We start from the raw sequence: 25482 nt of genomic DNA on the forward strand, positions 1-25482 counted from the left end.
TTTGTACAAACTTTTGGATTGAACTCTAAGGCACTGTGTGATGCAAATAATTCATGACGCACTATACTTAACTGCATTCACAAACTGTTGGACTTTATTGTGTGCCTTCAGTTTACAGGTGCCTCTTTCAAACCCATTGTAATTTTCTGTTTCTCTCTCTTAAGAGCAAACTCTTAACAATCGTAACAGCAAACTCGTTTTCATTCACCATAGGTCGGCTCAGTCTAAAGTCATGTGTTAAGCTATCGGGTAGATCCCACCTTCCAATACACAAGTTGTGAAGCACACAGCATAGAACTATAAACCTGGACGTGTTGTCTACTGTAGCCATGCCCAGGCGCTATAGCTGCTGGAAGCTGTTCTTAAGGTCCCCGAAAGCATTTTCTATTAGGACTCTAGTGGCCAACAACTTGGCGTCAAAAACTCTGTCACTATGGTCGAGGTTTCCATAGTGTCTGATTGGAGTCATTAGGTACTCGTGGAATGGATGTGCAGCATCACCAACTGTACGAAATGTGCTCAAACATGTCTGGGGCCAGGGTTTGGCAATTCCTGACCTCTTGAAAGTTCTTGTGTCGTGTACCTTGCTCGATGACCCAGTCTGTGACCTCAAGAAATCTCTTCTTATGGTCACTACTATCAAATGCACTATCTTCGAAGTGGCAGCTGGCGTGCACGCTTGCTTCGTTGCCACTGCAGGCTTCCAGACACACACCGCGAACAAGAAAAACGATAAAGAAACTGAAGCTGTCACTTGGCTAGCTGCAGCCAAAACAACCACGACACACACTGCAGCATTCCCTGGACACTGCCTTAAGTGGCTACGACGACTTAGCCGGCTATTTCATTGCCTGTGCTGGTGTAGCCTGCGCAACCATGCCAGTCGCTGCTGTAGATGGTTTGTCTGCAGCTGACTAATGCGGGGGTAAGTCAGGCGGATCCCAGTGCATGGCAAATAGCCGGCAGGGAGAGGCGGGCCGTTGTCCTCTGGGGCTGGGGTATCGTCCGCTGGCACAGGGGCCTCCAATCATAGGTTGTGCAGTGCGGCACACGCTGCAATGATGAGAGCCGCTCGCTCCGGCTCGTAATGGAGCGTCCGGTACCTTTGCAGGCACCGGAAGCGCTCTTGAGCATGCCAATTGCGCGCTCGACCACCGATCGCATTGAAGTGTGTGCCTCGTTGTAGAGCCCCTCTGCAGACTATCTGCAGACTAACTTTGGTGGCCTGGCACTGGTGTCAACAGCCAAGGCTCAAGAGGGGGTACCCACTGTCTCCTGCATAACCAGAGTGATGTGCTGTTCAGAATGTTCTTTGTCGTGACTGATCTAAACAGCCTTCAAGTATGCCCTACTACAGAATGAAGGATTCAGATCAAGCAGCCTACTGCCACGTTTTGCTGAACATGACATTCATGGGCGTGTAGGCAAGGCACAACTGAGCTGTTAAGCCAACGACATATGTAAGGCCACCCTTCTAAGCTGATATTCATGTAAACGATTCACTACTAATTCCAACACGCCACAAGTGTCGTACAAACGCCTTTTAGGGCTCAAAAACCATGCATTTAAACAATGCTTTCTGTGCCTTGTGTTTCTGCTGCATTCAGTAACAACAAAGGGCGACAACTCACACGAGGCGCATGTATCGTAGCGCAGCGCGTATTCCCCAAGTGCAACTAGCACGCTTCATTCTTGTAGCTGCAGTGCATGCGGACCACTGTAGCTCGGTATATGTAAACGAGACGAAACTTTCTTGCTGCTTACCCAGGACAAACTCTCCGTCCTCCAACGTGCCTCTCTCCACCTCACGCCGCAGCCACGAGTACCTCCAAGAAAATGCGTCGTGGCACGAGCCGGGGCAGCGGGGGTCTACTGCCAGGATGCGAAGGTTGGAGTCGCAGACCTGAAACAAAATACAACACAAACTCAAACATGAACTTCGGCTGTCATGGCCCGGACTTGCAGCCGAACGCATGCAGTCAAAAACAGCAGAGGAGAGGATGAAGTCTCACTCACTATCATGGTGTTCAAGGCGTAATAGCCCTTGAGGCCCCAGAAGGCTGCCCTGTGTGCAGCATTGCCCCGCGGCGCCTTGATGGCGATTAGTGTGCCATCGACACACCCAACGACGCCGGGGATGCTGCCGAGGCGATGGAAGCCCTCCTTCGCTGCCGCCTTCTCTCGCCGGAAAGAGAACCCAGCCGTTCTGCAACCCAACCTTCACCATAGCTTCGGCCACCCGCCGCACGCACCCACTGACCGTTGGCTGCGCAACGCTGACGCTGGCCTCGTTGCCGATGGCACTTTCAAAACCGCCTGTTGCAAAAAAGCGGAGCGCGCACAGAACTTTGCGCTCCACTGACACCGCGTTCGTTCGCAAGCCTCCCAAGTTCACCGGCAAGCTCTTCACTCAGCCGCCGCGCAGTGTCCTTCTCTAAGCGAAATTCGCGCCGAAATAACTTGTCTGGCATGGCAAATGCCAACGACACTTCCTGGGCGTACGCGCTCAGCGTCGGCGCTCTTGGCGCCGCGCAACGACAGGCGCTGGCAGCAGTACGCATCTCCATGGTACTAGGCGCTGGCTAGCGCTGCCGCACGCTGCTCGCGCTTGTGCTCACGCTGCTGTGTGGTTGCCAGACCTGTCGGCCACTTCTTCGGCCCCGGCGCCACTTTTCTTTGCCTCCGTCGCCGCTTGATATATCCGGCGAAATTTGTCTCGCAGCGATTTCCACCGCTTTTGGGCTAGAGCGGAACCCTCTGCACGATTGAAACACAAGCGTTTTCGAGCACATTTCACTCAATCAGCACTCGTCACAAGCAAGATATCGTCTTGGCAGAATCTCCGCTGCCACTTCAAGCCACAATGCTGCCTTTATTAGCTTATTTTTATGGCTTTTATGGCTCGCCTGCCAGAACGACGGCCGCCTTTCTACTGCGGCGATCAGACTTTCATTTATTATTTTATTTTGCGACATGGCGCGAACAGCCTCGGCACCAAGCAAAAATGTAGACAGCAACTTTTGAAAAGCGCGCGAAAAGCCGCACCGAATGTCCCGAGAACCGCGTCCTTCCATTGGTGTATGTCTGCCTGAGGTACGCCAATGAGAGACGTGACGGTGAGCAGCTTCCGGCGCTCGCGCGAGCGCTGGCGCAGATATCTAGCATCTAGCAGTGACAGATATCGGCGCCTCGCCGAGGTTCGCTGGCGTCTCCTGCAGTGCGCATGCGCAGACCGGTTCTAGCGTACGCCAAGAGCGCCGGCGCTGAGCGCGTACGAGGAAGGGCCCTTGGAGTTGGGGCTTTATGCACTCTCCGACGTCGTTGCTCGCGCCGCCGAAGCAACCCGTGCTCCGCGAAGTACGCAGCATTAATCGCCGCCATTTTCGATCACAAAGATTGAGAGCGGTTTATGAGCTGCCTTTTTCGCTCTCAAGTTTCAGCCCGCATAATTAGGTGTACAACGTCACCACTTCAGCTGTGTTCACTACGTCACTGTTGACGCAAAAACCGCCGGCCAAGGCCGACCAATGGGAGCGTTGCATATGGCGGCATTGTGAGCGTTTTAGTAACTTTTTAGTATTGAGAGCGGTGCAGAATATGGCCCCTGAAGGCTGTTTCGGATCCATTCACATGAATATATGAATGGATCCGAAACTAGTGGGGGTAACCATGTTTTTGCAAAATTCTGTAAACTGATATGGATATTACTTGCGGTAGGCCACATGCCTCTCAGTTTACACCGACGAGGCCGAGGAGAATGACGTGCAACGCAGGAACGGGCGCCTAAGAGCTGCGCTCTCAAAAATGATTATCTGCTAACCCGTCTTTTGGTACAAAAGCACTAATCTGTAGGTTCAGTTCAGAGCCTAGCAAAATCGTCACCGCCTTGTCCGGTCGGGAGCTTGAGCCTAGCGCCTAGTCTGGCCAAGCACAAGCGCTCTGTCCCGCGGCACTGCTCGCTCTTCTAAGTGGCACAAATCAGGTGGTTATGGCCATAGTTGCAGCACGCCCTCATTCAAGCAAAGATTCTCGAACTCGGTGTGCTCTGTGATGCAGCGCTGACCCAGCTGCTTCTTTACGGCAGCTGGGTATTCCCGGCAGTAGATGCTCTCTATGGCTGTCGGCATGGTAGCGCAGCCGTCACCCTGGCACCTTCGCAGAAAACGGATGTCAGCGATGCGTACCAGGGTTCATATCACTCACCAATCCATGTTGCCAACTCGTTGCCAGCCGTCCGCGGAGCCATCGGCGTCGGACTTTCGTCCGTGCTACGGCCGGACGGATGGCCACTGGAGCTGCCTTCGGCCACATCGCGCAAAGGTGTGCAGTCATATGAAATAGAGCCTAAGTTTTCGGTCCGCCGCAGGATCTCCCTTTCTAGCTCAGTTAGATTCTTCACGTCCATTTCGGCGGTACACAAAAACACAAACTGCTGAACATAGTTCGGCCAACAACGTGCGCATTTTCAAAAGACACTCCGCGTATTGCCGCCGCGGTGGCTCAGCGGTTATGGTGCTCGGCTGCTGACCCGAAAGACGCGGGTTCGATCCCGGCCGCGGCGGCTGAATTTCTTTGGAGGAGAAATTCTAGAGGCCCGTGTACTGTGCGATGTCAGTGCACGTTAAAGAACCCCAGGTGATCGAAATTTCCGGAGCCCTCCACTACGGCGTCTCTCATAGCCTTAGTCGCTTTGGGACGGTAAACCCCATAAACCAAACCCAAACCAACTCCGCGTATTACTACGTATTACTCCGCCGATGGCAGAGTGGCAAGCCTCCATGGAGCTGGCTGAAAGGCACTCCACTCGTTGGTCGACTCCGCCCACCGTACGAGGGAGAATTAAACAAAAAAAGGGCGGGAGCTGGACGTTAATCAGATTTAATTAGGGAAATCGGCTACACAGGGCAATAAGTCGAAGTTTCTAAGAACGCTCGGAACGTGTAAATTGAGTTCCTGCAGCAAAAAGACGAGTTCAGATTCCTCTTCAGTGCACCTTTAAAGAAGCTTTTCTAGGCCGCCCAGGAAAAAGTAGGCAGCGCATGCCTGGGAAGTAAAAAGTAAAAAAAAAATTAGAACAGCAGTGCAAGAAAGAAACTACAACGAATGAATAATGTTAACAAAATGCTCAGGTTGAAGTTACCGTGCAACAATGGTGCTAATATGTGTCCATCTGTATGCATGTTTTTGACCCTTGTTTTATGCCTGTCGTGCAGGTTCACCTTCCTGAGTGATTCTGCTCTAAGAAAAGTGGGTCCACCTGCATCCCCAAAAGTGACACTTGAAACAGTGAGGGGCATCAAAAGCCTCTGCAACAAAAGCTTCCTTCACCAAAAGGGAAGCCTGCCCTCCTCAACTGCTCCTCGCTTGAGTCCCAAAGGGCTCTGGTGAAACGGGCGAGAGATGGGGCCTTGTCATGCGGTGTCCCGGACTAGGGACGCCGACCATGTAGCGGGGCCACTCTGTGGCTCCCAAACTCTATTTCAGTAATTAAAAGTTTTCACCACCACCACCTCAGGGCATCCAGTAAAACGGCAGACTATGCTACGCCGTACCGATATTGCTTTGATGGCGGAGTCCGGCTGATGATGTCAGTTTGAACTTTTTGAAAACGTTCGCTAGGTGGGAGGAACGACAGCAAGGGACTTTATGTGTGGGGATGCTCCTTAGCTCCCCGTCAAGCCAGACAAGAGTGTGCCCATGCTCGCACATTGATATTTATGCTGGCCAGATGTAGCGCTCAGCCACAAGTCTTTGGAAAGCCTTAATTCTTGGCAAGAGAATCAAAATGATCAGTTTCAACGTGTTAGCTGAATCAGGACGTATGGCCGAGAGTGACCAGTGGAGATCAATGGATAAGCATTTTCCTGAGCACTGGTTGGTGCTGATCTTAAAAGCTGGAGGTGATCATCATGTTGGTGCGCGTTGGCCAATTCTTCATGATTGCTTATCGGGAAATAAAAGGCGCGGTAACTGTTTCACTCCTCGGTGGACACCTCAGCCGCACTATGAAAGAAAGGTGGAAGTTAGAGAGAGGTGCCATAATGGAGGGCTACAGAATAATTTTAACCACCTCACAGTCTCGTAAAGGAACAGCAGTTTAAAACTGGTAGCAAGGTGCTGAAAGTACTAAGTGAATAATCTAGTTAGGGCAGGTAGTGACCGCAGGTCCGAATCACGAGAGCGAAATAACTAGAAGAATAAGACTGGGGAATGCATTTGGCAGGCTCTTGCATATCATGAATGGCACTTTACCAATATCCCACAAGAAAAAAATATATACACCTATATTTTGCCGGTACCTATGGGGAAGAAACGTGAAGTATAACGAAAAGGGTTCAACTTGAGTTAGGACAACATGACAAGGTTTCGAAAGGAAAAAGTTAGGTGCAGCGTTAATGAGGGGAAGAGGGCAGTGTGGATCGGGGAACAAACGCGGGGTAATGACATCCTAGTTGAAATCAAGAGGAAGAAATGTGCTTGGGCAGGGCATGCAATGCGAAGGCAAGATAACCGCTGGTCCTTAAAGGGGCGCCGCGATGATTTCCTCAGTAACAGTTAATATCATTAAATAGAAATCGGAAAGTTATTCCACTCTGAAAATTCAAAATGAAAAGCTCAGGCGAAAACGCATTTCACTTGCCCATTTCACTCACCCAGTGCCGAGATTGGGCGCTACCAATCAGAACCGCGCCTAGCGCACACACAGCGGAAGCGTGCATGCAGTTGTTGCTTTGTAGGGGCTGTAGACAGCCGCGCATTTTGACGCCGTCTTCCCCCCCCCCCCCCCCCCCCCGTGTATGCGGCGCCGTAGTCAGGGCAGGGGTGACTAATAACAAAGGAAGCTCCCCGAAGTTTCTTTTTTAGTGGGACTGGAAGTCTGTCAGCAGTAGCCCCCCTCCTCCCCAAACTCGACTCCCGTCACCTGTCCGGCCTTTCTCTTCACAATTTTGGGCAAGGTGTGTCGACCGGCTTTTTTTTCGCTGCCGTCTTGGTATGGTCACGGCCGGTCTCGACGCGCGCGCTTTCTGGTTTGAGCCAACGTTTTTTGAACAGCGCTGGCCGCCACGAAGGTTTGAAGCAGAATGGAAAGTGTCGCCCCTAGCTGTATTCTTGTTAGTTTTCGTTCGCTTTCCCTGCTTCTTTCCAGTTTTTGTGGCATCCCAAAAGCTGATCAGTACTCAGAGACATAATATTTTGGATCTATTTCGCAAGTATAAAGGAACAATATGCAAACTGGACGCCCAACCAATGAGAATGGCAGCGCCCTATCTGGATGCCACCTCATTTCCGCTGCCGCAAATGGCCGCCGCGTTGCGACATCATCGGCTCGAAACAAGCATTTCTGGCGAAGATTAAAATATCCAATATTATGATTTCTGTGATCTCATTGTGCGTTCACGACTCACAATGTCCCTTACTCTGCGTACAAAGAATAAAGACCCCATGCTTTATCTACGTCGCAGGAGTGGATTCCAAGAGAAGGCAAGCGTAACTGTGGGCGGCAGAAAGTTGGGTGGGAAGTTTGCGGAAGTAGGGTGGTCGCAGCTGGCACAGGACAGGGTTACTTGGAGAGATATGGGAGAGGTCTTTGTCCTGCGTTGGGCGTAGTGAGGCTGATGATGATGAGAATCTTTAACATACACTGACAATGCATAGCGCACTAGCGCCTTTTTGCATTTCACCTCCATCGAAACACAAAAAGGCACTCGTGTGCTGTGCGCTGTCAGTGCACGTTAAAACCCTCCATTGAAATGCAGCCAGCATGGTCCTATTCTTCATGTGAAACTCCCGACATTGCAATAGCTTTCAATTGAATGAGAGAGGCTTGTGGACTGTAAAAAGGGTGAAGCGCAGTCCTTCGAGGAAATAGCCGAAGTGACTGACGGATAGGTAAGCTGCTAGAAGCTCACTGCCGAAAGTCCTGTACCAGCTGTACCTTCTCTCCACTTTGATAGCCTGTCGGAGAAAAAGGCAAGTGGCTGCCAGATGCTGCGATGAACTGCTGAATTTCTGCGCCAATGGCATTTCATGCTGTTTATTATTCAACTGTTCGGGTTGAACGCGAAAGGTATGTGCAGGAGCCTTTTTATAGATCCAACCGTGTTGACCATGTTTTTAAAGTCCGCGAATTCGCGGCAGAAACTGAATTGTTTAAAATGTCTTTTTTTCCGAAAACCATTAGAGAATGGAACAGACCACCGAGCGATGTTGTGAGTGTGACATCAAATGATGCGTTCTTTCGTTCTTTAATGATGTGATGCGATTGTGATGTGTTCTTTTGAAGTGAGATGTACATGGCGAACGCTTTATGCTTGTAACTCTGCCTGCGAGCGGAGGTGTCATGTGTGCTTCTTTTTTGTACATTGCCCCCCCCCCCCCCCCCCACTGTAATAATGCCACGGCGCTGTGGGTTCCTTACTAACTACTAAATAAAAGCAAGGTAGCGTTCGCCAATTGTGCCGTAATCTCCGTGAATGCTTTTACTATGTGCTCTGACCACCTTAAAAGAGTATAGATGCCTAGCTTTTGTGGTGCGTGTTTTTTTCCTTGTAACAATGCGTAAGGCATTACTGTGGTATCCTCCGCTAGCCGCCGCGGTGGCTCAGTGGTTATGGTGCTCGGCTGCTGACCCGAAAGACGCGGGTTCGATCCCGACCGCGGCGGTTGAATTTCTTTGGAGGAGAAATTCCAGAGGCCCGTGTGCTGTGCGATGTCAGTGCACGTTATAAAGAACCCCAGGTGGTCGAAATTTCCGGAGCCCTCCATTACGGCCTCTCTCATACATAGCCTTAGTCACTTTGGGACGTTAAACCCCATAAACCAACCAACCATCCTATGACCGCTACGCTCACTGCAGTGTTAAAATGCGCTCACAGGTCACGTGAAACATGAAAGAACTGCGATATAATCGCTGCTTTGCTGTTTTAATTCACTACAATGCGGAAGCCAGCCTGCCTGAAGAGCCGAAATAAAGAATGTAGAAGCAGTCTCACGTGACCTGTGCTTGCACACATCGACATCACGGAAACCGCATGACACAAAATTCAATGATAGCTGCGCAAGATGGGTTGAAACGCTATAGAAGTTCATCAAACCAAGAAAACGGCATATAGCTGTTGCAAGGAAGTGGGACGAGAAAATTTCATGTTTGCGACCTTTGAGGGAAGGGGTCTGATGCCTCCGTAGTTCAGGTGATGGCCGAGGAACTCGATGAATGAAACCCGGGATTCACACTTGCCAGTGTTCGTGACCAGGCTGTGAGAGGCAGTAAAGTAGAAGTCCAATGTAGTTCAATAATCAGTTGCTGGCAACACGGATGTCATCGACATCGGTGAAAACGAAAGGTAGTCGACGAACTAGCTCATCAAGAGGCACTGAAAAGTCTGCACATCATTCTCACGAACTGATACCAAACGACATCGTGAGTGGTGTTGGATTTGATGGTGAGCCTTAGACAGGTCGGTCAGACCGAATGCGGCCAACAATACGAGATATTCAGTACTGCACGGCCGAAGCGGTTGTAAACAGCAGTAGCGGCCAGAGCAACGCCGAAAGCCCGTTCTCTGCTTACTAGTGAGATGTGTATGTTTTATCTTGTGTGGAGCCCATATTTCGAGTTAATTGTTACTGTAATTGAAACTGCAACTGTGCATACAAGCGTACCTCGAAGGAGCTCATGCGCAGCTACTGATCGCGCGATACGGCTCACCGCAGTACACCTGTACCGTGCACTGATCATCGCGCAGTGCGGCCTGTTTCGTGTATGCCAGGTGTTTCGGGGAATATTAAGCAATTTTCAAAAATGGGTTTTCTGAGGTAAAAATGTGCCTTTTTAACATAATATTGCCATTATTTATGCGTAGTGTAAGAAAACCTTCAGAGTTCACCAGCGCCACCCATAGCGGTGGAAGTAGAACGTCCGGTGTTACCGCGAGTGCAACGTGATCAAAAGGCGCGTGCGGAAACTATGCGATAGCCCTCTTTGGAGGTCATGGGTTCGGATCCCAGCAGTGGCATGTGGTTTTGGTTTTGTTTTCTTATCAGTTATCTTTCCAGAAATTAAAAAAATATATATATACAGAATGTCCCAGCTAAATTGGACCAAGATTTATAAAAAAAAACTAAGCGTTCTTCAGAACTGAAATCGCGTGGCTGATGTTCGGGTTTATCTGAAGTTACAGTACCATTTTTTTCGCTCGTCCTACCTATTTGAATAATTAGTCGAGATAAACTTTTTAAATATAGCTTGAAATTTCCAGGCGTCAATAGGACAGTTGTGGCCAAACCAGGCACCTCCAACGAGATAGACTTAGCCTGGCCATTTTTATTCGGAAAACCGAAAACCCTCGGAATTTAAAAAACACCACGAGACAGCGCGCTCCGTGCGCCCGGATGCGCCGCGATTACAGCGCTCTCATCCATGCTTTGCAAAAAAAACGTCACTCGCTTCGCGCCTTTCGTGCTGCCCAAGACAGGGCTTCGCGTTTTCCTTGGTTCTAAGATAAGCGCCTGTGGGTTCGGGCGGCAATTGAAAGAAAACGCGGCTCCTGTTTTTCAACGCAATTCACGTGACGTTATCAGGCTTGTTATATGCGTCTTTGCTTGTTGGGATTTTGCTCCCATGAGATAGTCATCGTTCCTCCGCATGCATATTCTGCTAACGTGACAGCGCAATTATCGCCGCAGAAACGGGAGGCGCGCTTTCTTTCAATTGCCGCCTGTACCCACTGGCGCTTATCTTAGAACCAAGCATAACGCGAAGCTCTGTCTTGGGCAGCACGAAAGGCACGAAGCGAGTGATGTTTTTTTACAAAGCACGGATGAGAGCGCGCTGTCGCGTGGTATTTTTGAAAACGGCCACCCTGGAAGTGCCTGGGCTGGACAACATTTGTGGAGCTCCACAATTTTCCTATTGACGCCCGAACGTTTCAAGCTATATTAAAAAACTTAATTTATTTATCTCGACTATAATTATTCAAATAGGAAGAGCGAGAAAAATGATGCTGTAACTTTAGATAAACCCTAACAACATCCACGCGATTTCAGTTCTGAAGAACGCCTAGTTTTTTGTTTTTTTTAAATCTCAGCTGGGGCACCCTGTATAACATCCCCTATGCCCTTTAGTTTTGGTGGCTGTTTGCTCCTGTCAAGTATGTCATAAGTTCTCAATACGAGCCCCTCTTTTCCCTTCCCTTGCCTGCGCAAAAGGGATGGCATTGATAAAGAGATACAAATCTTTAAAACTGCAAAAGTTTCGAAACAAACTTTCCTTTGCAGTGCATAAGGCGCGCGATTGGAAACGGAAATAGCTGTTTACGCGCAATGCATGGGGTTAGTGAGTAGTTTCGTCCTCCCCAGCTTGCCTTCAGTTAAATGGTGTATAAAGTACCAAGGCAGATGATATGCTACTAGAGGGCCAAACAGTCGCTGGCTGTGGACAGCTGCATTGATAACGCGCGGGCCCCCATCTATCGAGCAGCAATGTTATGCCAAACACGATCGTCCTGAAAGCAACGAATCTGCGCCGAGTGACCATCCTGGCGCTAAACTGCGTGAAGCTATGTCGACGACCTAGTTTAACGACCCTGACTTTAATGCTATAGCATTGCAACCCACCGTCTGTTTTAAGTCTCGGTCGGAAGGAGGCACATCCCCTCACCACTTTCACGGAAGCAAACTGAGAAGGAAGGGGGAGAGAGGGTACGAGGTGACTGTTGGCAAGTGGCGTAAAGTGGACAGGGGGTGCTTCGTGTCAATCTGTGATTGGCAGATTGCTGGATTGGATCTGGAGAGTGTAGTGGGGAACGGCCTGTCAGATTGACGGACTGGATTACACCATCCGCTCGCACGGTCTGAACCCGTCAGCGGGTGCGGCTGCGCCGTCCGAGAGGAAAACTAACGCTAATCACCATCAACCCTTACTATGCTCACTGCATGGCAAAGGCCACTCCCATGTCTCTCCAATTAACGTCAGTGCTAGCGGAGGCCAACTTATCCCCGCGAACTTCGTAACCTCATCCGCCCACCTAACTTTCTGCCGCCTAGCTCTGCTACGCTTGTCTTCTCTTGCAATCCACTCCGTCACCCTTAGCGACCATCGGATATCTTGCCTACGCATTATGTGTGCTGCCCATTCCTATTCCTCTTCTTGGTTTTAACTGGGGCATCAAAACCTCGTTTCCCAGCTGTGTTCTCTTTCTGTCTCTGAATGATACATCTATAATTTTCCTCTTCATAGCTCGCTGTGTTTTCCGCAAATAAATTTTGAGCCTCTCTGTTGAACCTCCCTGTTCCCGCCTCTTCAATGAGCGCTAGCAACTTGCACCTGTGATATATTCTTTCCTGTTGTGGAATATTGGTGAGCTACAGTTCATGAACTCCGAGTGCTTAGTATTCATCCATGCCACTATCAAAGTAGGAGTGCCTTTAGACGAGTTTCTTTTACGAAGTGAATACAGTAAGCGTCTGTTAATGAGTACGTTTTTAGGTCATGTACTGCGAGGTTTTAATTGCGGGGATGAATACGTTTAACCTCGGCTTACACACTTCAAAACCGCCCGGACCCCACCCCGTGATCGCGTACGCTATCAAGCGCACGCCGACCACGGCGGGCCTTGCATGTTGAGGAACGACACTCTGGCTGACACAAGCAGGCATTTATTGCTACAACAATAACGCCAGATAGCAACAAAATATGCTAAGGACTCGAGGTCGTCCGACTCGCCAGCACGGTACAAGCGAACGTTCGCCCACGCCACGGAAAGGGGGAAACTCCGAGCCCGGATGGGACGAGCTGGCGAGAGCATGTTCCCACCACGAGGCCTCGCCCCGCTGGCGGAGAGCGAAATGCTGCGCCAACACGTTCGTGCGCGGCAAATTCCCTAGCCAAAGAGCCCCCCCCCCCCCCCCCCCCCAGCGCGCCCGCAGCAATCACGCCATCTGTGGCGCTCGTGGCGTTGTGACACCGGCGCCCTTCATTGTTAATTAACTAACTATGCTTGGGAGGGTGCATCGCGGGGAAGCCAACCGCAGGGGACCAGCGGAGACAGGTCCCCACAGTTCTTATGCAAAAATTTACTGGCCACTTCGAACACCTCGTTGCCTGTTGTAAGCTGCTGTTCCTTCCTGAGAGTGTTTTGTATTACTATATTTAGTTTATTCCTGTTAGGTTTTATCCCCATAGTTCTGCTTTCAGTGTTCAGATCTTGAAACATCGGCTTCAATTCACGCCCCAAGTTACTTAGTAGGATACTGTCACCATAAAATAAGAAAGAGGCTGCTTTGGTTGAGGCTTTCTCCGTTACCTGCCGCCGCGGTGACTCAGTGGTTATGGTGCGCGGCTGCTGACCCAAAAGACGCGGGTTCGATCCCGGCCGCGGCGGCCGCATTTCTATGGAGGCGAAATTCTAGAGGCCCGTGTACTGTGCGATGTCAGTGCACGTTAAAGAACCCCAGGTGGTCGAAATTTCCGGAGCCCTTCACTGCGGCAGCGCTTCCGAAAATTACATATATGCACCAACTAGCCTCATCCGTGGCTCCGGTGTACATCTTTCGAGCATAATGTAAAACACTGAGCCTGGTATTTTTTGGCTATTGGTAGCTTTTTTGGATTATAATAGACTAATTGAGCACTTCACAATAGTATAAATGCCACTTCCCCCCCCCCCCCTTTTTAAAAAGAAACTCAACCGTCACTTTACACCTATGCTCTTGATACTTGTTTTTTCTAGGGCAACTTCGGAGCATTTCCAAACATTTTGAATTGTCTGTCGCATATTTTACTGACCTCGATCCCGGTGTGGGGTTCCGAATAAGCTGTTTTTTTTTTCAAAATAATATGGCAAGAATTTGAAAACCTCAGAAACCACGAAACCGAAACAGCTAGAACTTGGTTTCGACCAAATTAAGGTATCACCACAGAAGTACGACGTAACAGATATTGTCACAAAACCTCTCGTGTGGGCGTTGATTGGCTAAGCTCGCTGCTTTGACAGCGTCGATCATTATTCGTCCGAAGTGCGCAGGAAAAGCTCGAAATTATTTTTTCCTTCAGCGAAGCGGAGCGAAGCGGAGCGAATATCGACGGGCATGCAGCTTGTGACGTCACACACGCAAGGTTTCCCGTGGAAACTGCCCGAAAGAGAGCCATGAAACGTAAAATTTCAAAATTAATTTCCAAAGAAACAAAACGCCTCACAGCGCCTATCCACCCGAACCGTCCTGTCTCGGTCTCTTGTTTCGGACCGACTTCAAAAAACAAATTCCTCACTCGCTTAGGCCGAGGAACATTTAACTCGCGCGCGGCGCCGTTTTGAGATTCTTTCCCCCCTTTGTCGGCGCATTCCCCAGCTCCCTTTCGGCGGCACTCCTCACGCTTTACCACGACAATCGCTGGCTGCGTCGTGACAGCACCGGCAATCATCAAATAATGAGTTGAGAAACAATTCAAAACGTGAATAAACATTGGAGATTACAAAATAAAATAACTGGATCGTCATCATCACCATCAGCCTGACTACACCCACTGCAGGGCAAAGGCCTCTCCCATGTCTCTCCTATTAACCCTGTCCTTTGCCAGCTGCGGCCACCGTATCCCCGCAAACTTCTTAATCTCATCCGCCCATCTAGCTTTCTGTCCTCCCCTGCTACGCTTGCCTTCTCTTGCCCTGCCCAAGCCCATTGCTTCCTCTCGATTTCAACTAGGATATCATTAACCCGCGTTTGTTCCCTCACCCACTCCGCCCTCTTCCGACCTCTTAACGTTACACCTCTCATTTTTCTTTCCGTAGCTCGCTGCGTTGTTCTTAACTTAAGCTGAACCTTCTTTGTTAGCCTCCAAGTTTTAGCCCTATAAGTGAGTACCGGAAGTGGATCAAACATCTAGTAATTACATCCTAATTCGTAAACACACGCAAGAAAACATAGTGCTTATTTGAGCTCATAAAACAAAGACCTGATTAACATTGGAAGAAAATAAAGAAAAGAAAATAAATAATAAAATAAATAAAGAAAATAATTGAATAAAAAATGTAGTAATTACATCCTAAGCTCTGCACACATGCAAAACAGTGTAATGCTTTCTACAGTTCCAAAAACTGACCTGGGCTCTCTTCGATGCAAGCCTACTGTGTGTATGAATTATTTAATCAACTATTTTATTAATTACCCCTATAAAGGATGATTGGCAGTTCTTGCGGTCACGCTCTGATGACAGGCCCTGTACACGCCACTCATGAAGCAAGAAATGTTTTCGCATTAAAATGATTTCAGTGAACCTCCCGTGACGGTTTCAATAAAGCGCGCCGAGGACAAAGAACGCCGAAGTTGCCCTTTAACGACCACATCTCTCAGCCGCTGTCATAGCGCTCTTTTGCCTAGCCGTCCTTGCGCTGTGATTATTCGTCATCAAAACATGTGGGGTCGCTCCGAGATGGTGGGAAACATTCGTTTCCGGAACGGACGCGCGTGTTATAGTTTCCACGAAAGAGCACCATTAAAATGGCTCTGACCTCCTCTCGAAACGCGCTCTTTTTATATTGTTCACGCACGTCTAAATCACTCTGATTTATTGGAGTAATTCAAAACCCCACGTTGACTCTGTGCAATGATGAGTGTTCGCGGAAAGGGCCTGTTTTTTTTATTATTTTACAGCATTTATACGGCTCCGCTACTCCTAAAAGCATTCTCTAATGCCTAAAGATGATTACAAGGAGTCCAGAGAGCTTGCCTGTTCTTGTTTTTATTGGAACCTAAGCCTGCACCAGGACGTTTCTCTGGGCTAGTTCCGTCCTGTATCGTGTGTTCCTTCTTGTGTACGTTCTTTTTTGGCGCTGTGGTTTCCGTTAATTAAGCCTGTACTTCCAAAAACCTTCATAAGTTCTGGTGACTTTATTAAGTAGGCGCACGAAAGTTTTTAGTGCGAAACCACTATTCGAGACGCACCAGCCCCGAGCAAGAATCTTGCCATCTTGTTTTGTCTTGTACCCGAGCTTGCCCGAGTTACTCGGGTAAGTATTCGGAGGAGCGTTACGCCAGGTCTAGCCGATGGGAGGAGGGCGCCGCGCCATCTAGGTGGTGCGGCGCTCCCCTTCCATTGGCTACACCTGACGCTCCCCCCCCCCCCCCCCCCAACGTTCATTGTGCAACGGCACAATCGGCGCAGCATTGTGTTCGGGCTGCAGGCAGACGCTGGAGCTTTCGGTAACGAACTATGGCGGCGTTCCCATCGACCAGCTATCGGTGATAAAAGGTGTACAACTCTTGGTTCTGCGGCATGATATGCTAGTACCCTTCGCGCTACGTTGCAGCTGTCTTCTTTGTTTCCTTTGCGCAGTTTATGTACTCAGCATGTATTAATTCACTGCAGGTGCGCGGGAAACAGCCATCGGAAACTAAATTTCGCGTCCGGAGACGTAATAAAACACAAACAAATATGCACTTGGGCAGTAACTGTCCACGGGTCTCTCCTGCGATAAATCATGTGGTGCCCATTACCTCCGCGATCAAGTGTGTCGCAGCTTTTTTTTTTCCTTTTTTTTTTGAGGCATGCGTGAATCAGCCGCTTTTGAAATGATATATACCTGCCCAATCTTCCTCCGACGAGCCGGTACGTTTGGCCCTGTGGTTGCCTGACGGGTCTTCAGGAACGGCTATTATGTCCCGCAGCGCTACAGCTTTAGTGGCGCTCCTCTTCGTCATGCTACAGCATGGAAGCCGAGCTTTTCTGGACAGCAATCCTGAATTAGGTGCTTACCAAGACGACGGGACGGTGAGGATAGCTCTTTGTCTCATCTGTAGCATTTCGAGCTCTCAGGCGGCAAAAGGTTAGAAACGCTAACGGCTGGCCTTTCTTTGCGAGCCCGAATCCGGGCCTTTCAATCGCTGTGAAATTGCATGGCACAATGGAGGCACCTGATTCCCGACATTCTCACGGTAAATTGGTAAATTGGTTTTTGAGGAAAGGAAATGGCGCAGTATCTGTCTCACATACCTCGGCGGACACCTGAACCGCGCCGTAAGGGAAGGGAGGAAGGTGGGAGTGAAAGAAGGAAAAGGGAAAGAGGTGCCGTAGTGGAGGTATCCGGAATAATTTCGATGACCTGGGGTTCTTTAACGTGCACTGACATCGCACAGCACACGGGTGCCTATTGCGTTTCTCCTGCATCGAAACGCGGCCTCCGCGGTTGGGTTCGAACCCGGGTTATTCGGCTCGGTAGACGAGCGCCTTACCACTGATCCACCGCGGCGGGTAATTCTCACGGCTCTTTCCCTATTTCCACCGGAAGCCATACGTGTAACTGGTTAGAATTAGCAACTCTTCCACCGTTGCTCTTTCAGCGCCTAGCTCTCATCTCTTTTAGGGGAATAGTGAGGATAAACTGAAATGGGCCTGCATCGATATACGAGCGCATCCTAATTACAAAACGTTACTTACACTCAAGACAGTTTTTTTAATGAAAAGTCGGAAAATGAAATACCGGTATCGCCACCCCACCCTTGTTTTCGTGATGAGCTCTAAAGGTGAGTCTATCCTCATTGAATATAAAAGTTGTTCGAAAGGAGGTAAAAGGTGGTTGGTTTGGTTTGGTTTACGGAAGTTTAACGTCCCAAAGCAACTGGGGTTCTTTCGTGCACTGACTTCGCACAGTACACGGTCCTCTAGAATTTCACCATGCCGTCGAAATTCGACCGCAGCGGCCGGAATCGAACCCGTTTCGGGTCAGCAGACGACCGCCATAACCACTGAACTATGGTGGCATAACTGAACCACCGCGGCGGCTAAAAAGGTGGTTGTTTGGCTTCATTGGCTTCAAATGGCTTAATGTCCATTTAGGAAATGTCTTTCGTAGTTGGCCGACCATAGACTTCTTGTCTTGGCGTAGTGTGAAACGTCAGCAAGCAGAAGTGCCCAGTTTTACGTTCTCAGTTTTGTGGACTGAAAGTTAATGCGTTGCGTCTACTCCTTTAGCGGACCCGGGGTAGCGAGGGGGCGAGTCAGACGTCGGGCTGCAGGCACTCGGACATTAGGCAATTGTCGCCGAAACAGCGACGGGCTGAGGAATATAGAAAACCTAAGAGTGATTTACTCTCACATGAAGACAAGAGAGCAGAAGCACCAATACGAAGTTATTTACAATATAGAAAGGTTTAAGGAGAGACTGGATGGGATGAGACAAACAATGTTTTCGCATTAAAAGTGAAAGTTTTCTGCGAGGCAAGTGAACGCTGTGAATTTCGAAAAGTGCATGGCACTTTGGCATGATGAATGACCTCGGATGCCGGTTGTTTTCGCCAACACATCGTGAACCACAACTCCATCCAAGTACTTGGGTGCCCCTCTTGAATGTTATGTTTAAAGTGAGCCCTATTGGAGAAGAAATGCTGCTGAATTAAAAGAGAAAACAGGAGGACTTAGTGGATTGAACCGCTCAGTGTTCTGACGTGCTACAATTTGCATTCTCATCAAAATGCGGTTTGTAATGCAGATCTTACACTGTTCTCGTCGGAATGTACAAAAGCTTAACAGTGTCTTTGCAGTGTTTGTGTGGGGTTCCTCTTGGGAGGGGACAAGCCGAACCAACCTTTTTCGGCGGTTCCGCGATGTAGGTTAAACCAGATAGGTCCCAAGCTCATCCGAATCGCAGCCGAAAATGCTAACACGTTTAAGTGCTTCCGAGGGACGTCCGTGACAAGTCCTTGTTTTATATGTCCAGACACGTTAACCAGTGAAAATCCCGTTCGGGTGATATTACGGAATCTAGCTTTATATGAATATTCTTTCCATAGAGCTGCCCTGACACGTTAACCGGTGGAAATCCCGTTCGGGTGATGTTACGGACATTTACTTGAATCACGTCGCATTACGTTTGCATCATTTTCGCGACAAAGTGGAAGAGTGGATTCATGTTCTTTTCTAACAGAAATCTGCAACGTGGTCCGCTCATTTACATTTCTTGTTTATGTCATCACAGATTCATAGCCTGAGTTGTTTTGGGGCGTTAAACTCCCATCAACCATAAAACCCTGAAAGGCCTTTGAGTGTAGGAGAGGAAAAAGGGTGTCAGAAGCCGCTTTGGTGTTGTAGAGGACTAATCATGGTATAGCGAAATGTTTGCATCACACCGTGGCGAAATATCATCTACTGCGTCCCCCGCCGAAAGTTAAACTATGAAATGAAATCCACGCCTTTCTTTTTATTTAAGATGCATGCAAACTGGACTTGCTTTCTGTGCAATGTAAATAACAATTTTTTTTTTGCTTTTCAGTGTTTCCCTTTTACGGAAGACTGGTACCTAGCATACAGAAACTATGAGAATGATCCGTACTTCGGAGGCACTGAAAAATGTGTCAAGGCTACGGAGCTCACTTCTTACGTGAACAACTCAACCGTCGTGGTGCTGGAGTTCTGTAACAAGAAACAGTAAGTCTGAGCTGAATGTGTGTCATTTAAAAAAAAAAAATCTTGACACCCACTTCCTTGAGCATTTCCTAATAAGGTGGATTGTTGAGATCATCATCATCATCATCAGCCTAACTACGCCCACTGCAGAGAAGAAACAGACACAAGGAAGAAACACACAGACGTGGACGAGGCTGCGTGTTTATTCCTTGCGTTTGTTTCGTGAGCCCGTAATCGGTTGTTTTTCAGCTAGGAAACTCGCGTTTCAGCGGAAGAGTTGCATTTCTTCCTAAAGTGGCTTGCTTGTGACGTGAACTGATAGAATAGGGAAGAAGCACAACTTAATTCGTTAGTAGCATGCGGCTGTGCGAAAGCAACTTTCTTCCGCCATTTTGTTTTTATGTGCGATACACTCTGTTATTCACACACACACACACACGCACGCACACACCACTCTGAAGAACAAAAAGTGCCTGTCTCGTTTCATTATATTAAAAGCGCTACTCCTCAGAAACCATTTCCAGGTGCGCACTGACCTTCATCGCTTTGAAATCGTCTCCATTAACTTTACGCGAAAGGACGTAGTCATTAACGACGACGAAGGCTTATGCACTAGGTATACTTTCTGCCGTATAGAAAAGCTCTCATTTTGGTGGCGCCGGTATATCTAAAACCACTGAGAAGTAACTTTAAGAATCAGATGGTTATTAAATCGAGGCTTGTAATCTCCAAACTGCAAGAAATAGCGGTCGCTGTCCTACTACTACGTCGACTGAGAATATTGATTCCCGTAGGCCTCTTACACAACCTGCAAAATACATTATCATTTAATCCCATCAATTTCTGTTACAACCCATCCCGCCCACTTGCAGGTACTCCAAAGTGAGCCTGACTTCAGGCTCTTGCTACGATTCGCAGAATGTGGCCAAGGTACAGCTGTTCGGACGTAAGTAACATATCTTCCGCACTGGTTTTCTTGAATTGCAATCCTCAATCATCCCCCGTACAACAATGCCTGATTGAGCGATTTGTACGTATTGGAATAAATAAAAAAAATAATAAGGCGACAGAACTGGGACGGATTTCAGGTGCCACATAAGAGGGCGGACAAGTGCTAGATCGATATAGTCAGGCCGTGATTTGTCTTGTCTGTTTCGTTCTTGATTTTGTACGCGTTAATAAAGTGACCCTAGAATCAGCCACATCCTAACTTGATTTCTACATCAAACTGCCAACTATGTAGCCCGTTTAACTGCGCAGGATGATCGGAAACACTGAAATGATAAGAGCTCGTACAGCATTCAAACGAGGTTGCGTTTCTGTATTCTTCAAGGTATTCTGTTAGAGCTCTATATCCAGCCTCCTCCAGCAAAATATCTGCAACAAATTTTCTTGAACGTTTACACATCACCGCCCTCCCAGCATCCTTATAAAAGGGGCAGCATTAGTCAATATTTAGTGCGCATTTCGGATTATGTCGTAATCTTTCTCATTTTATTCCTCTTAGGGTCCAGCGCCAAATTTAGCATCACCGCTGCCTACATCGACTGCAAGAACTGCAAGGTGTTTCGCCACAGCTACGCGGCCGGAGGTAAACTGTTCACTCAAAATATCTATAATGTAAACGAGCGAGCGACTATTTTGATAGAACATAAGTGAGGCGGTCGTATGCATGATTTGACAAGCTATGTTTGATTTGTGTGCTGCATGCAAAAGCAAGGAACGTACGCACTAATCGGGCACCGCTAGAGCGGGAGCCACTGGCTTCATTTGTTTTTCAGTCCCGGACTGTCCGGGACTACTTGCGGACTCGAATCCGGTATTTGTTTTTCTCGGGCAGCCCGAAAGCTCCGCCCACCTGCCTGCATCGCCATAGCAACGCGTTCGTTTTTAGCCTATGGCAGTCCGCGGGCTGCTTGGGGCTGCTGAGAAGGCAGCAGACGATAGCTGCGCGCCGCGCTGGCAGCCATATTGAGTTAGACTCCGTGTGCATTTTGAGTGCTTTTCGTGTTCTTGGAGGTCGATATCATGCGTTAAACCTTCACATGAGCTCCGTAGCTCCTCTCTGAGCCATCGCAAGACTTTTTGTTCTTGCATCTTCGTTTATTTTCTTGAAATCCACCGCACACGGACGCGCGTTCGGAGCTGCGAGCGCGTATTATTTGCTCGTGTCGTCAAGAGGTTCTTGTTTGCTTGCTTTGCGACATGCTGTCTGTACGCTTACCTCAAAGCATCGCAGGTGAACCACTCGTATACTGGAGCAGCTATAGAGCTTGTTGTCAACATTTTGGCGAAGGCTTTCGTCTGTCTGCCTATCCGCAACGAGTTGGGCTACTTTGTGCGAACTTCGCCGCAAGCAGTAGCGGCGAGCATACCTCCGAAGCCGAGTTCTGTAATGCACCTACGCTAAGCTGACAGTACAGTCTTTAAATCGACTCAGTATCATGATCGAGCGCACGGCGTTGCTTCGGCGTCGTGGTGGCCGTGGCTTGCGTCGTCTGCTAGCAGATGACAGCGTCCTTGTACGGTAACCGAGGGGGAGCCAGGCTCTGGCGCTGAGTTCGAAAACAGCCTATGGCAAGGAGGTCATGTGACCATGACGCTATTTCCTGTCAGAGCGGAAGCCGAGACCTGTCAGCAAGTAGTCTGGGACTGGAAAAACAAATGCGGCCACTGAAGAATCTAGGCAGCCCAGGCGAGATAATTAGTTTTCTCTCTGGGCAGCATCGCAGTCAGTCGTGGCCTGTGTTTGGCGCGCATTCTTTGTGTTCGTCTCGCACTCTTCTGAGTAGAATAATTTCGTGCTGTAGATGTGCCTTTACTTGTGCTCTTAATTATATCAAGTAATCGTCATGCCCCCTGCATAATTTCTTAAACGGACTTGGCGCCAAAACAGACAGCACACCGTAAGAGAGACGGGACAAGTCCCGTCTCTCTTATCTCTTTTACTGTGGGCTGCCTGTTTTGGCGCTAAGTCCGCTTACGAAAATATATGCACCAATTATAGCTAGCCCCCCAGCAGGTAACACAGTGCATGAATCGAAGACACTTCCACCATTCTCGCGCAGGTAATGGCTGCACTCTTTGGAAGCCCGAGAGCAAGATCAAGCAAAAGGATATGTGCTGCGACTTCGTTTTCGACCTCTTGTGCGGTGGATCCCCGAAGTACCAGATCTACGACAACTGCTCGTGAGGCAATGCTCCACCCAGCACCTTTACGACCGTTGTTTAGTTACTCTCCTCCTTTTAAGCCAAATAAAGGTGTTTAATTTTCGGAAACGAACAGCGCATCGGCTCGTGGTGTGGATTGTGGAGTGAGAGTGAGTGAGTGAGTGAGTGAGTGAGTGAGTGAGTGAGTGAGTGAGTGAGTGAGTGAGTGAGTGAGTGAGTGAGTGAGTGAGTGAGTGAGTGAGTGAGAGTGAGTGAGTGAGGACCTTTACTCAGCATAAGGAGGGTAGCGATGCTGTTTATCAAGGGCGGGGTCCTCAGTTGACAGCCGGTCGATCTCTTATTGCTGGTCCTGCAGGTCCGGGCAGGACAGAGCAACTTCCCATGAGGAGAGGTTGGGGTTGGGGATGGATGGCAATCCTGATCGGCTGGTACACCCCCCATGGGAAGTTAGTACACAGCGGCGGCGGCTGGAAACATTCGCCGGCTAACTCATCGCCGCGCAAGCGTGGTCGTAAATCCTGCGGTGACAGCGTCCGAAGAGAAATTAAATTTTTCGTTAGAGAACATGCGTATCCGACGTCGCAGCTATCGCAGTGGTCATGGTGCCGTAGCACAATCTTAATGCGCGCCGAGTTTGGTAGGTACTAGTATGACACAAGAGCCAGTGGAGCAGGGAAAGCCAGGATTCGCTGTTTAATTGAAGGAGGAGAGGTGTTGATCGAGCGTGATCGTTTGTTGCGGCGTGGAAGATTTCACTACGCTAGGTCGGTTAGTGTTGGCATCGGAGTTGCACATATCTCTGTTAAGGTATTTGCGCTTGCCGTGTTTGGCTGTAACGCACATATAGCCCGACTTGTTTCATGTACGACGTGGAGTCACGGGATCGAACACGCGTGCCAGTTTTGTGGCGCCCGTAGCATGTCTAAGGAAGCTCGTCTTCAGCGCCCATCGCTGCAATGTGCGACGCGTTACAAGAGGATTAAGCAAGCAGGAAAACATTCACAAGGGCGCGCAGAAGTTTTTTGGAACATGGAAACCGTGAAAACGCTGATCTCTTTGGCTATGAGGTGAATGGTGTGGCCTTTGCAGTGCACTTCTCAGTAGGATACGCACATCATGCAGGAGACTTCCCGCTCGGGAACGCATGCACTCATTCAGTGAAATGACGCAGGCCTGCAAAGCCGAGCGTCGACTCTACCCCCCACCTCATCCTTCCCTCGACAATTACCGTGAGACACTTTGGAGGCGGCTCCATACACGCACTTTGCCCTCCCCTTATATATACGCTCGCGATATCACCCAGTCCACATGAACCTTTCCTGTACCCTCTGCCACCACACCAAAGCCACTTTCGACCGTATCCTTTTCCTCTGCCCGGCGGATCCTCCCCCGCGGGGCCTGGAGCACCTTACCACTTGGGAGGCTTGGGAGACCCTACTGCGCTCCGAGGACCCCGTCTCTAGCCCGTCTCACCAGTGTCCCGGACTAGGGACGCCGACCATGTAGCGGGGCCACTCTGTGGCTCCCAAACTCTATTTCAGCAATTAAAAGTTTTCACCACCACCTCCGAGGACCCGGCCAAGCAAGTCATCGCCACCGGCCGGGCTGCCAGCGTCATGAGCCTCCGGGACATGAACGTTTGAGTGCAGTGGGGCCGTGCGGGGGCCCAAGGACCTACGTGTCCAAAACTCTCCTGTTGCAAATAAAGTTTTCACCACCACCACCACATCCTGCAGTGCACGTTTCTTCGGCGACTTCATCCTTCGCCCCTTCAGCCGCCGCGGTGGCTGACCCGAAGGACGCAGGTTCGATCCCGGCCGCGCCGGTCGCATTTCGATGGAGGCGAAATGCTAGAGGCCCGTGTCAAGTGTCGTAGTCAGGAGAGGCCCTCGCTATCCACGCACCATGCCAAAAAGTGTGCCAGAAGTCCCGCGCTTTCGCAAATACTACTGGCAGCAGTGTTGGGCAACCTCAAAAGTCGAAACCTCATGAGGTTGACTTCGACCTCACGTGGCGAGGTGAGGCTGAGATGAGGTCGTCGACGGCTCAAAATTTTGTGGCCGAGGTCAGCAAATTGGACCTCAACCTCACGCGTGAGTTCTCCACCGTATTATCCGTTCAGCCCGAGCTTACAGGAGAACGCTCCACTATGGTTTTCCTGGAAGGAGTGTTGCTGCCACGACATTCCCCCATCCCTCTCCCTTCCCCCGTTCGCGTAACACCCGTAGCTGCCTGCCGTTGGTTCAGACACCCGGGAGCGTGCAAAGCATATATAACTCAAGGTGACCCACGGTAGCTTTGTCTGGTGCCGCAAACAAATGTGTTCATTCTAGCAAAGAAATTCGTCGTAGCGCGAATGGCCCAAAGCAGACTGCTTCGTGTAAATTGGTAAATTGGTTTTTGAGGAAAGGGAATGGAGCACTATCTGCCTCGCATATCTCGGCGGACACCTGAACCGCGCCGTAAGGGAAGGGAGGAAAGTGGGAGTGAAAGAAGAAGGAGAGAAAGAGGTGCCGTGGTGGAGGTCTCCGGAATAATTTCGACTACCTGGGGATCTTTACATGCATTGACATCGCACAGCACACGAGCGCCTTTTGCGCTCCGCCTCCATCGAAACGCGGCCGCCGCGGTCGGGTTCGAACCCGGGTACTCCGGCTCGGTAGACGAGCGCCTTAACCACTGAGCCACCTCGGCGGGCTTCGTATCCATGCTCTTTCCCGGAGAAGACGTCACGGCTGCTGCCTTGCAGTCGAGTGAAGAGGAACCCTCTGTACAGTACACGGTTACTTAACAGAGACTGTATAGCAGTCGGCACTGGCGGGAGAACGTGATCCAGGCAGTTCCTAACAAGGACACATGTTTATTTGATGAAAAAAAGCGCGAAGCCGGCATAAAAGCTGCATAACACCGGC

At 49.5% G+C, this 25482-nt stretch overlaps 1 protein-coding gene across 2 annotated transcripts in view; it reads left to right on the top strand.

The window, feature by feature from the left end:
* LOC149336420 (uncharacterized) overlaps positions 1 to 22682 on the top strand; it is a 61777-nt gene extending 39095 nt beyond the window's left edge. The window contains exons 1-5 of one of the 2 annotated variants that reach the window (XM_089552882.1): positions 16145 to 16768; positions 19266 to 19420; positions 20272 to 20345; positions 20907 to 20990; positions 22468 to 22682. In XM_089552882.1, coding sequence (XP_089409008.1) covers positions 16655 to 16768; positions 19266 to 19420; positions 20272 to 20345; positions 20907 to 20990; positions 22468 to 22592 — 552 coding nt within the window. In that variant the 5' untranslated portion in view covers positions 16145 to 16654 and the 3' untranslated portion in view covers positions 22593 to 22682. Of the gene's footprint in view, positions 1 to 16144; positions 16769 to 19265; positions 19421 to 20271; positions 20346 to 20906; positions 20991 to 22467 lie in introns of those variants that run through there. The other variant, XM_089552883.1, reaches the window with a different exon arrangement.
* The last annotated feature ends 2800 nt before the right edge of the window (positions 22683 to 25482 follow it).

This window comes from Amblyomma mixtum, chromosome 7 (genome assembly GCF_055824585.1).
Source record: "Amblyomma mixtum isolate Tamu chromosome 7, ASM5582458v1, whole genome shotgun sequence".
Classification (NCBI taxonomy): domain Eukaryota; kingdom Metazoa; phylum Arthropoda; class Arachnida; order Ixodida; family Ixodidae; genus Amblyomma; species Amblyomma mixtum.